Source organism: Eurytemora carolleeae, unplaced genomic scaffold, assembly GCF_000591075.1.
Source record: "Eurytemora carolleeae unplaced genomic scaffold, Eaff_2.0 scaffold1180, whole genome shotgun sequence".
Lineage (NCBI taxonomy): Eukaryota > Metazoa > Arthropoda > Copepoda > Calanoida > Temoridae > Eurytemora > Eurytemora carolleeae.
In genome coordinates this window covers 66,153-77,948 of record NW_019397066.1, presented here as the reverse complement: position 1 = coordinate 77,948, position 11,796 = coordinate 66,153, and the positions used below count along the sequence as shown (strand labels likewise).

Below are 11,796 nucleotides of genomic sequence, written 5' to 3'. Positions count from 1 at the left end.
TTAAATGGGTCTGTGTACACTAGACAATTCTAGTTTTTTTTTTAATGTTAATATTAGACTATTAATTCATAAACCTGACTTAGCTAAAGCATGAGTCTCAAAGGATATGTTATGGAAACGCCTCAACACGGAAATGGTTTAAAAAATGGACTCATAAAACTAATTCAATTTCATCTTCTCTCAAGTCTAAAAAAAAATAAAAATTTGTGTAAAATAAATTCCTGACATTTATTTAGGATAGGTTGATGAGGGGCCGATCGCTGCGACTAGAACTGACTAAGGGGCCGAAAGCTGCGACAATGGCTGTGATAATCGTCGGAATATAGTATTTTTTAGTTTTAAGTTAAGAGAAGACGACATTTAATTAGTTGCGGTAAATGCGATATTTTACACAGCAGATTCCACTGTGTACAACTGAAGTACACGAAAAATCAACTGACTGACTATCCCGTGAGAGCGCATAAGCAGTCTTTCTGTGGTGGATACTTAACCATATGCCTAATGTACACAATGAACCCTGATGTACACAATAAACCCACCTTCTCCACCGATCTGACGAAGGAAGTTCCCCTCGTAATCAAAGACCTTAACGCAGTGCGCCCTGTTGTCCGAAATAAAGATCTCTTGTCTAAATTAATATAAATATCAATAATAAAAAGATACTAATAAAGATACAAAGAATGAAAGGGAAGATGGAGGGGGGGGAGGGTGTGGCGGTGATTACTATTTGAGGAACTCTGGACTCCCTCCCTAGGTGGATAGAGGGGTTGGATGGTGTTTAAGGACGGGAGCGGGAGAAAAAGATTGAATTTGCACATTATTTTGTGTCAGAGATAATTCAGTTTCATGGCTACTGAGGTTTTAACAAATGAATTCTATTCCATCTCGTAATTAAACCAAATTTTTAATGTCAGTGCACAGTTAAGTGGTACAGTACAATGCTAGGTTTTAAGCATACCACTACTGTACTCATCTATGTACTGTGTGACTGCATGTACGTATTGTACTGTACTGTACCCGGACTAAAAACTAAATGGAGTATCACTGAAAGTATTTATTTAAGGATAAACTTAAAGCCCTAGGAACAAAAACAATATCAGTGTCTGTATTTGGTTGACGGGAGGAGGGAGGGGAGGGGGGGGGAGTACAATCTAGAACTAGAATCAAAGTAAACTGCAAAGTTAGGACATATTGTGTATCCCACCAAGTTTGCTGTTTACCTAAATTGCTTCCAGTTCAATATGTCAAGAGTGTGCACACTCAGTAGTAGGAAACTACCAAGTAGTAGGATCAATAGAAGAAGGAGTAGGTGTTATAGGAGTAGGATGAAAAGGAGTATGAGGACTATGAGTAATAGGAGTATAGGAGTAGGAAGAACAGGAGTAGGATGAATAGGAGTAGGAGTAATATAAGTAGGATAAATAGGAGTAGGAGTAATATAAGTAGGATAAATAGGAGTAGGAGTAATATAAGTAGGATAAATAGGAGTAATAAAAGTAGGAGTAATATAAGTAGGATAAATAGGAGTAGGAGTAATATAAGTAGGATAAATAGTAGTAGGATGAATAGGATGAGTAATAAAAGTAGGATTAATAGGGGTAGGATGAATAGGAGTAGGAGTTATATAAGTAGGATATATAGGAGTAGGAGTAATATAAGTAGGATAAACAGGAGGAGTAATAAAAGTAGGATAAATAGGAGTAGGAGTAATAGAAGTAGGATAAATAAGAGTAATAGAAGTAGGAAAAATATGAGTAGGAGTAACAGGAGTAGGGGTAATGTAGGAGTAGGATCAATCATTATGAGATGGAGTAGGGTCAACAGTAGTAATAGAAGCAATAGTAGGTTTGTAGTAGGACTAATTTCTTATAAACTACATGCAAACTTTTTCTTTTATCCTACCTGTCATTAACCACAACCCCATTAGGAAACTCGAGATGTTTGGAGCAACCGAACTTGTTTAGAACATTTCCAAACTGATCAAAAATAATCACACGCATCACCTGAACATGATCAACCAATTATTGATTTTTTCTTGAATCTTGCTAGGACACTCTTACGATATTCGTGACTAAAGGTCAGAACTTTTGAATGAGTTAAGTGCTTAATCCGTAAAGAACAGCTGACTTTAATTGCCACGGTTTTTTCTTTCTTTGGCTGCTACTTTTTCGACCTTCAGAGAATTAACTTAAATCGTCGAGCAAAACAAACGGATTTGTTCTTTCTGTTGGGATTAACGTTAAAGTTACGGGGCATGTCTCCATGAGAGGCTCAGGTTTAAACTTATAAATGCACATGGCTAAAAATTAAACCTATAAATGCACATCTTGATGAAAATTATAATTGTTTCACTCATTCCAACAATTCAACCATCATTCAATTAGTCAACAGTAGAATTAATTTTAAAATGTCAAAAAAAATTTTCTCATTTATGATTCAGCAAATTCTTTAATATTTCAGAAGAGAAGTGGTGAGAAAATTACAACATTTTTATTTGTATTAATTATTTTCCTAACTTTCTGTAAAAATAGTAAAAAAGGAAATAATATTTCTCCCATGTTTTAGGGGAATAGTCGTGATTGGAAACAAACAAAGATAAAAATATTTAACTATCTCACAGCTCCCCAATACCATAAATAAAACAAATGGAATGGATATTGGAGACTAGAAATTCTAACAAAACCGTTTTTAACGGCCAATAGTTTGTCCAAGGTAATAGCTCTGCGAATAATAAGGAGGCTAGGGTAAAAAACCCTTTTTTATAAAATATGGAGGAGGGGGGGGGGGGGGGGGAGACATTTTTGGAAAATGAAAATAGCGACTTCACCAGACAACGTTCTTACCTATTCCTTTCTTATTTTAATTTCACAAAAAAATTTATAATTTTACAAAAGAATAATTTTACAGAAAATATGCACTCCTAAAAAACGAAAAATTTAAGATGGCTTACCTTGCACTCAACGACGACAATCCTCCCCTTGTTGTCTACACAGACCCCCCTGGGGTGCTGCAGGATGTTAGCCCCGAACTTCCTGACGAACTGTCCGTATTGATTATAGATCTGAATCTGGTGAGTCGGGGACCTAATTAAAAAATAAAGATAAAATATTCAATTTGATCCTTCAGTCCACACAAAAGCAAAGAAATTAAGAAAACAATTGCCGAGTTCTGAACACCCCCCTTTCTAATAATAAATCCGCGAAACAAAGATTTAGAAAAATCCCCCAATGCACAATTGTCTAGATAAGCCAAGTGATATTAGTCTGTTCCAGCAGTGCATGTCCTGCAGTCCCAACAGATTATGCAGCTTGTTTTTATCATTATATATTTAATATACAAATATAATATATCAAACATTACATGCTACTGGGAATAGTACTTCTAATATGTTCTATTTTATTCAGTTTACTAATTTATACATTTATATAAATAAATTCTTTTCTTTATTCTGAACTTAAAACCTAAATACCATTTAATAGAAAGTTCCTATTGTTTGACAACATATCTCAAAACATAAAATTATGACAAAAATGTCCATCGGATACTCAACTATACGGTACACACAGTCACAATGTATAATCTATTTTTTTCTACTTCCAATTAAATAAATTCATGAGAAATTAGCATAATGCAGAATGATTTTCTTCAAAAAAAAAATTTCGAAATAAAAGATTTGATTTGATTTGTAAAGTTAGATCTATGGAACTCAATTATCATAAAGGAAGATTTCACATTATGCAAAATCTTATTAATTTAATGGCGGACAGACGCATTTATCAGAATTAGGAGAAGCAAGAACTAGGGAAACCTAGATAACTCATGAAACCATGCGGCAAAATATTCCGAATAGAAATAAGAAAGAACGTAAACGATCAACTATTAATTGAACCTATACATTACAATATACAAGAACCAATAGCACCGTAAGAACCAATAGAACCTTAACAATCAATAGAACCTTAAGAACCAATAGAACCTCGAGAACCGATAAAATCTTAAAACCAGTTAAAGCTTAAGAACCAATAGAACCTTAAGAACCAATAGAACCTTAAGAACCAATAGAACCTTGAGAACCAACAGAATCTTAAGAACCAGTTGAAGTTTAAGAACCAATAGAACCTTAAGAACCAATAGAACCTTGAGAACCGATATAACCTTAAGAACCAGTTGAAGCTTAAGAACCAATAGAACCTTAAGAACCAATAGAAAATTAAGAACCAATAGAACTTTAAGAACCAATAGAACCTCAAGAACCAATAGAACCTTAAGAACCAATGGAACCTTAAGAACCAATAGAACATTAAGAACCAATAGAACCTTAAGAACCAGTTGAAGCGTAAGAACCGATTAAATCTACAGAACTACCAAATTTAGAACCTTAAGAACCAATAGAATATTAAGAACAATTAGAACCTTGAGAACCTTCTGAAAAATGAACCTTTAGGACCTCAAAAACCAAAAGAACAAAATTAATCCTTTACCTCTCTGTCACAATGATGTCCCCGGAGTTTTTCACAACCGCTACACGGTTAGGGTAGAGCAACTGTCCGTCTCTCTTCCCAACCTCACCAAATTGGAACTTAAATCTTCCCTCTTTGTCGAAAATCTGGATCCTACAAAATTTTATGTTTTAAGTTTTAGTTTTCGATGGTTAATATTTGATTGGTTTTTGATTTACCTATGGTTGTTGGTATCCGCTACAATAATATCGTTTTGTGCATTCACGGCTACTCCACTGGGTTCGGTAAACTGTCCCTCCAGGATACCGAACTCACCAAACTTACAGTGGTAAATCATCTTCTGTCGTTTTATCTGGCTCTTGGGTGGGTAGAGCGGGGACACACTGGTCATGGGGGAGGAGGGGGACAAGTTGGTGCTCGACATGAACTTTGAGGTCAAGTCGATCATATCACTCGGCGGCTGGGAGATGCTCAGACGATCCTGAAACAGAATTTTTGATTCCATTTTCAAATCATTGTTCTCTGTATAAAATAAACAAGAAAGGGTAAAATAACAAACCTTGAACGCGTCCTGTGACGGTTGTGGGGTAGGAGTAAGTCCAAAGAGAGAATCCGAACCGTTGGACCATTTTTCATATGGATTCAGTCCAGAAGAGTTTAGTCCTCCAAGTCCATTTGAAACCAGATTGTTGGAGACAGGGATGTTTAATCCGTTAGCTCCGGCCAGTTCCGCAATAGAGGATCCATGAAGAAGAGAGGAGAGGTTAGGAGAAGAGAGTTGAGAGGAGGAAAGGTGGGATGAGGAGAGGTGAGATGAGGAGAGGTGGGATGAGGAAAGGTGTGGAGAGGTAAGCTGAGAGGAGTGGAAATTGGGAGACTGATGGGACTGACTAAAACGCTTGGAGAGCAGGCTTGCTGACTCAAACTGATTCCCATATCCTCGTTGGTCAAGCAGCCCTCTTACCATAGAGTTGAGAGGACCCATCTCCTGTGGAGGAGGGAGGGGAGAAGGGACAGGTCTAGAGATGGGTGGCTGCTGTTTATTACCTCCGCCACTCTCTGGTTTAGATTTTACATATCCAAACTGATTCTTTACTCCAACCTAGAACATAGAATTAAAGTATAAGAAACAAGTTTACTCCGATCATTTACATAATATTACAGTAACATAAAAACAAAATTTCAACCAAATTCAATATTTCCCTGATTTCACAGGAACATTTGACGACTTTGCCAAGTAATCAAATATGGAGATAACAAATTTGCGGTTTTAAATGAAGATGAATAAGAATACAGTGGGTTTCATACAAAGGATGAGACTTCAGAGATGACTTACCGAAATTAAAACTTTAATTTTTTACATTTCATTTGACGACATTTTGCCTCCAACAGATCATTTCAACAATCTTACCTGGATAACCCTGTATATCTAAACCATTATCCCCCCCCCCTTCTCCTTTATTCTCCAGTTGTATCCCACTCGTGCTAAATTCGAGAGGATGGAAGGGAATGAAAATAGTTTAATTATTTTCCTTTGTGAGTAGAATCAACAATATATCTGGAAGGATCGGGTGTAGAGGAAAGGGGGAGGGGCTAGGCCGGGGGATAAACAGGGGGGGCGGGGGCGGTTATAAAGGAGAAGGAAGGGAGGAAGGGATATTAAGGATGGGAATACAAGGCATGTTTTGGATTTAACTCCTGGAAAATGGATAATGGAGAGCGGAGCGAAAAACTACAAAAACTTTCTGCTGTCTCACAAATATTGGTCGGGGATGATTAATTGATTAATTTGTGACAGGATTGATTGATTTGTTTATGGAGGAATGATTGATTGATTAATTACCTGTATGGCCTGAAAGTTTGAAATGAACTCTAGTTCAGTAAGAGAGCTCATGTTGAGCTCTGGTGTGTAGGAGAGGAGTTGATGCAACCTAAATAAATACAATGATAACCAAAATATTCTGAAATAAGAATGAGCAAGAACTGCGCAGCAATTGTGCAGTGTAAACAGACACATTTCACTAAATTTGTGATTTAATATGTGCCTAATAAAACTATTTGCTTAGTATCAACATTCAACATCAAATACAATGAAGTATTGCTATGGTGTCGTCTTCCTATTTTATTGTTTTCTGGTTATCACTGTACTTTTCAATTCAAAAATTATCTCTCTATGTCATTTTAAACAGAAAAGATTTACTAAAATGTTCTCGCCAATATTGCACTAATATTACCTGGCATCTAGAGGCTTCTTAAACAGAAGAACTTCGCCGTTACTAGCATGCTTCATTAATCTCTCGATGAAATCGGTCACCTGAAATGTAAACAATCATTAAAGGGACTGTAAGCGTAATATCAAGTGATTCTCCATTGTTTACGCTGTGTAGCTCAATAAAGCGCTGCAACCACCGGCATTTTCAGCCGACTACACGGGTTTAGGTATATTCAGCTGACTACACGGGGTTAGGTATTTTCAGCAGACTACACGGGTTTAGGTATTTTAAGCTGACTACACGCGTTTAGGTAACTGCACACGACGAAAACACACCGTTGTAAAACGGTGGTGTATTTTTAGACCTACGCAAATCCGCTATACTCCACTTCTGACCTACGCCAAATCCGCTATATTGCACATCCGACCTACTAGCACGTAGTTTTACAGCTGCTTTATTGACTTGTGGCCGCAGCGCCCGTCCCCCTAGCCTGTCAGCTAGCCGCAGCGCTCAGCCCCCTAGCATGTCCTAGCCGCAGCGCTCGGCCCAGAAATTGTCTTAACCTAACCAAAGCCTCAAATAATACAAAAATAAACAGCTGGCGTAGGTCCGATATTGCAGTAAGTCGGAAAGTTAGTAGGTCAGAAGTTCAGAAGGGGGGATTGTTGCGTATAGACGATGTAACATTACCCGTAAATCGGGTTTTCCCCTCTTGGCATGAAAGGTCACTTGAAATTACGCTTGCAGTCCCTTAAAAGGAAATTCTAATGTTTATAATATTTTAAAAAGGGAACAATGCTTAAGATCTCCAATGAATCATTCAGTAAAAATATTGATACAGATACAAGTTAAAAACGACGACATTTTTTACAGATTCAGGACATAATCCTGTTATCACAACCTTATTTGGTGAAATTTTCTTCACCATTTAAAGAGCCCAATTGGGTTGAACAAAATTAATGTAAATTTACCTGGAATATTTTGTCTACCGTTTCTTGAGCCTTCTGGCTGTAAACTGAGAGTGCCACCTGCTTGCTGCTGTAAGCCTGGATTATAACCAAATTAACAATTACTTTTATTACTATGGTTGGGAATTAATTTAAATCAATTAAGATAACTCTGTAAGTAGAGCGCATAATTAACCTCAAATATTATTATAAACATGCCCAGAAATCCAGTGCAATTTAGTTTATATAAAAAAGATTAGATCTAAAGGTTAATGCATAAGCTGGCCTTAATTGCGCTTTGTGTAGTATTGATTAAAATAGCCTTAGGTTGGAAATAGAATTAAGAATTGATATAAAGGAAAGCTGCAGCAATAATTGATAAGGGTTTGACTATAAGTTACATAAAAGCTGACTGAAACTTACAGCATTCTTTTTGCGAAACTTACCGGAAACTTTATTCTGATTTTAAAATTTAACTCGAAAAATCCGCAAAATAATATAAAATGCGCCAAACCTTTTATTTGTGGGATTAGTAAAATATACTCCCTAGTTCTAACTATTTATGATGGTATGTAGTTTGAAATAAACTACTCTCGACACAAAACAAGATATATATCTAGTATATGAGCACAACTTCAGCTAGAACCCACAATTCAGTGGAAAGAAAGTACGCTGAGGGGGAAATACAGAAGATAAATTTTAGACATTCTTATTTATAGATGTTTTATATTGATCAATTACAACCATAAATATAACTCTACCAGGATACAGAAGAAACCGGCTAACAATAGAATTTACAATTCTACTTTTTCTTACTTCATTGATTTAATCTGTTCTATAACAGAGATACATCTTCTTAAACTCTAGTTTTTTATGCCATATTTACATAAAAAGTGGAATCAATTAAATTCAAAGTAAACCAGACGGAGGGAAGGCAAATAGCAAATAACAAGGTTTAACGGCAGGCGCGCTTCCAATGCCTTCCCTCGCTCGCAAAATTTTTTTTATAAAAATGGGACCTGTTCCAGCTCTCTGGCAATCTCAGCTCGTCTTTCGTCCAGCATGGAGACGTAGAACTGGTAGGTCTCGTTAACCTCGCTTAATGCCTTCTGATACTGACCGGCCAATCTAAGAAAAATAATCTTTAAAAAATCGATTAAAAATTTTTTTCTTTGAATTTATTCGCTGAAAGGGTTCTGAACTGTATTTATCAGGATTTCCCCCCAATCTTATTTGAATTCCCCCATCTCGTTCAAGATCAAAGTGTATCCAATCTAATTCATTCTAACCTGACAACGTCTAATCCGATTTTTACTCTTACCATACATTTAAATATTTAATTTCAAATATATATTTTCTTATTTAAGCTTAATTCCGCTTTAAAGAGATTGTGAGCGTTCTATCTAGGTTCTTAACGATCCATAGTTAAGCCTTTCAGGAGACAGATCAGAGTTAATTTCTTTCTCGCTTCATAAAACCACGATTTGAGCCATCCCAATCAGCAAAAATTCCAAGCATCTGAGAAACCATGAAATCCTTGTAATGCCAAAAAGAAGATATACCAAGTAATTTTTTGACATCACATTATTTATTCAACTTAATTCTTCATACCGCGCACAAGGATTTTCAATTTATCTTTTTTAGGATGGTCTTTTTTTTTACCAACAACATTGTTCAGATAACTCGAAAGTATGTTCTGTGTGGATTCCAAAATAATTATAGACTAAAGTTTTTTTTTAAGATGTAAAATGTGCCTTCTTCATAATACAATTTCTCAATGTCCAATAAATGGACACTGCACTAAAAGTTACTCTTTGACGTAAAAAAAAGACTGTTATCCTACCNCCTAGTCTGAACCTGGTAAAATCCTGGAGTTTTGTTCTGAAAAGGAATACTAAAGTCTAATCTAGAGGTCTGAATATCGAGTATGGTAGCAATATATTGACAAGAGGAGGATTTAAAAGAAACAGACCAATATAGAATAAATATCCCGCAGGGGTGTACATTTTTGTATGATTTTGAAGATCTGGGGGGAAAAATGGGGAATAAAAAGGCAAGTTTTTTTATTTATCTTTTTCATACTTTTTACCCCAAAATTGATTTTTTACCTGTTAACATAATAAAATTTCCAGAATTCAGCGAATAAACCAAAACTTCAAGGGGAAAAATATTTTAAGAGGAGTGATTTTTAAGGAAATATACACCCCTGATATTCCCCCTATTCTCGCCCAACCTGAGATATCTAAAAAGAAAACCAATGCCTTTAGAATACTTGATTAGCACCCAAAACATGGGAGAAACAGATTTTTCAATGTCCGTCCCACCTTCAGATTCAATGAAGATTCAAGAACTGTGAAAAAGAATTCTCAATTGAAAAGAAAGATTTATCAGATATTCTTTCCTCATACATTCACATGAGAAAAATAAACCTGGGAATAAATAGAAAAGTCTAAAGAAAGAAATATAACTTTCCCAGATTTCTTGCCAACCAGATATTGGCGGATTTTTGACCAGGGACGTTTTGGCGGATTTTTAACTTTGGGTCCCACATTTTCCGCGATTTCCAGATGTTGGCGAAATTGATCAGGGCTCCCCCACTTCTAGTCTAGGGTTGTCTACCTGGTGGATGTAGTCTCCAGGTTCTTCAGATTGTTTCTGATCTCATTGGCCTTCAGCTTGCCCTCGCTGATCATCTTATTGACCGCATCAAGCTCCTGAAGCAAAATATTTAATTTTTATAATTTATTATTTACCTCCACCCTTTTCTTGTAGGTGTGTAAAGTTGTAATACCCCCGGCAGGATTATATTTATTTTCATCCCTCAATATTACAAGTTTATCTAACCAACCGTTAAACCCTTTCCTTCCCCGTTCCTTACACAATTATCAGGTTTATAGACCTTTATCCTTATACATACACAGTACACACACACACACACACATCCTACAGGGTGTCCCAATAAACATGGGAATTCAGTGACGAATTCGATACCGTCTTTTCAAATAATTTTTTGTTTTAGTATAGTGATACCAACTGAAAAAGCTGTAATCTGTAAGAGTTTCGTCTGCTATGTTCACATTTTGTTTTGACTGCATACGGTTGTACTTAGTAAAACAAGAAAATTTAAGTTTACAAAAAGAGTAAACTTGTTGTCCGTCTTTACTGTTCATCTTGCGGAGACATTATAGACACATCTTTGCAGTCTTCTACCCTATTCATAGCAGACATAATAACATTATGGCTTTTGAAATTAGGTATTACAATGCTAATTCATAACCAAGACGATATCAAATTCGTCACTGAATTCCCATGTTTTTTGGGACACCCTGTAGTTTCAACATTATTCCATTAAAAAAACCCTCAAAATAGAAAAAAAGACGATTTTCCAAGGGTGTAAAGTTTTCAGAATGATTTTTGATGATATGGAAAAACCTGAAAAATTGAATATCAAATGTAAACCTTTTTCATTCTTTTTAAGATAGTTCATTTTCCCCAATTAAACGAATAAAAGTTAAAACCAGAAAGAATTGCGCGCGAGCATATAAAAATTGCGCGCAAGCATGTGTATTTTATTGGGGGAAAGGGGGGGGATATTTAATGTGCAGTTTAGTACAATATGCAGTACAGTACATCACAGTTTCCGTACCTGTACATGATGAGTCCCTGAGTTACTAGTAATCTCCCCTAGAGTGGTAACATGATGACCCTCAAAGCAGTGCATGAACTAAAAAAAAATAAGTTTATCACAAAAAAAAATGAAAAACTTCAGGGTTTATAATTTCTAAATTATATATTGAAGCTGTATCAAAAAAAGAATAACGAGTCTATTTAACTTTTTAAGAATAGAAAGGAGAGAAGACAGCAGGATCAGTGGCGTGGGAGATTTAATATGAGGGAGGATGGTAGAATGAGGCTGGAAAGAATCAAGATATCAAGGTTAGAGTGTAGAATGAGGATGGATAAAAAGATTGGTGAGGATTGATGAATCAGGGAGGAATGAGAGAAGAAGGAAGAATTAGGGAAGAATGAGGGAAGAAGGGCGAATCAGGGAGGAAAGAGGGAAGAAAAATGAATCAGGTAGGAAAGAGGGAAGAAGGATGAATAAGGGAGGAATGAGGGGAAGAAGGGTGTATAAGGGAGGAATGAGGAAAGAAGGATGAATGAGTGAAAGGCGGG

At 36.1% G+C, this 11,796-nt stretch overlaps 1 protein-coding gene across 3 annotated transcripts in view; it reads right to left on the bottom strand.

Moving 5' to 3' along the window:
* Positions 1-483: 483 nt before the first annotated feature.
* The window catches only part of LOC111711555 (brain tumor protein), a 36,501-nt gene continuing 25,188 nt past the window's right edge, over positions 484-11,796 (bottom strand). For all 3 annotated transcript variants that reach the window (XM_023485939.1, XM_023485940.1, XM_023485941.1), the window contains exons 9-20: positions 11,267-11,344; positions 10,240-10,334; positions 8,640-8,748; positions 7,645-7,719; positions 6,695-6,774; positions 6,304-6,391; positions 5,020-5,562; positions 4,679-4,941; positions 4,482-4,613; positions 2,951-3,083; positions 1,903-2,003; positions 484-628 (exon numbers count right to left, since the gene is read on the bottom strand). In XM_023485939.1, coding sequence (XP_023341707.1) covers positions 499-628; positions 1,903-2,003; positions 2,951-3,083; positions 4,482-4,613; positions 4,679-4,941; positions 5,020-5,562; positions 6,304-6,391; positions 6,695-6,774; positions 7,645-7,719; positions 8,640-8,748; positions 10,240-10,334; positions 11,267-11,344 — 1,827 coding nt within the window. In that variant the 3' untranslated portion in view covers positions 484-498. The remainder of the gene's footprint in view (positions 629-1,902; positions 2,004-2,950; positions 3,084-4,481; positions 4,614-4,678; positions 4,942-5,019; positions 5,563-6,303; positions 6,392-6,694; positions 6,775-7,644; positions 7,720-8,639; positions 8,749-10,239; positions 10,335-11,266; positions 11,345-11,796) is intronic.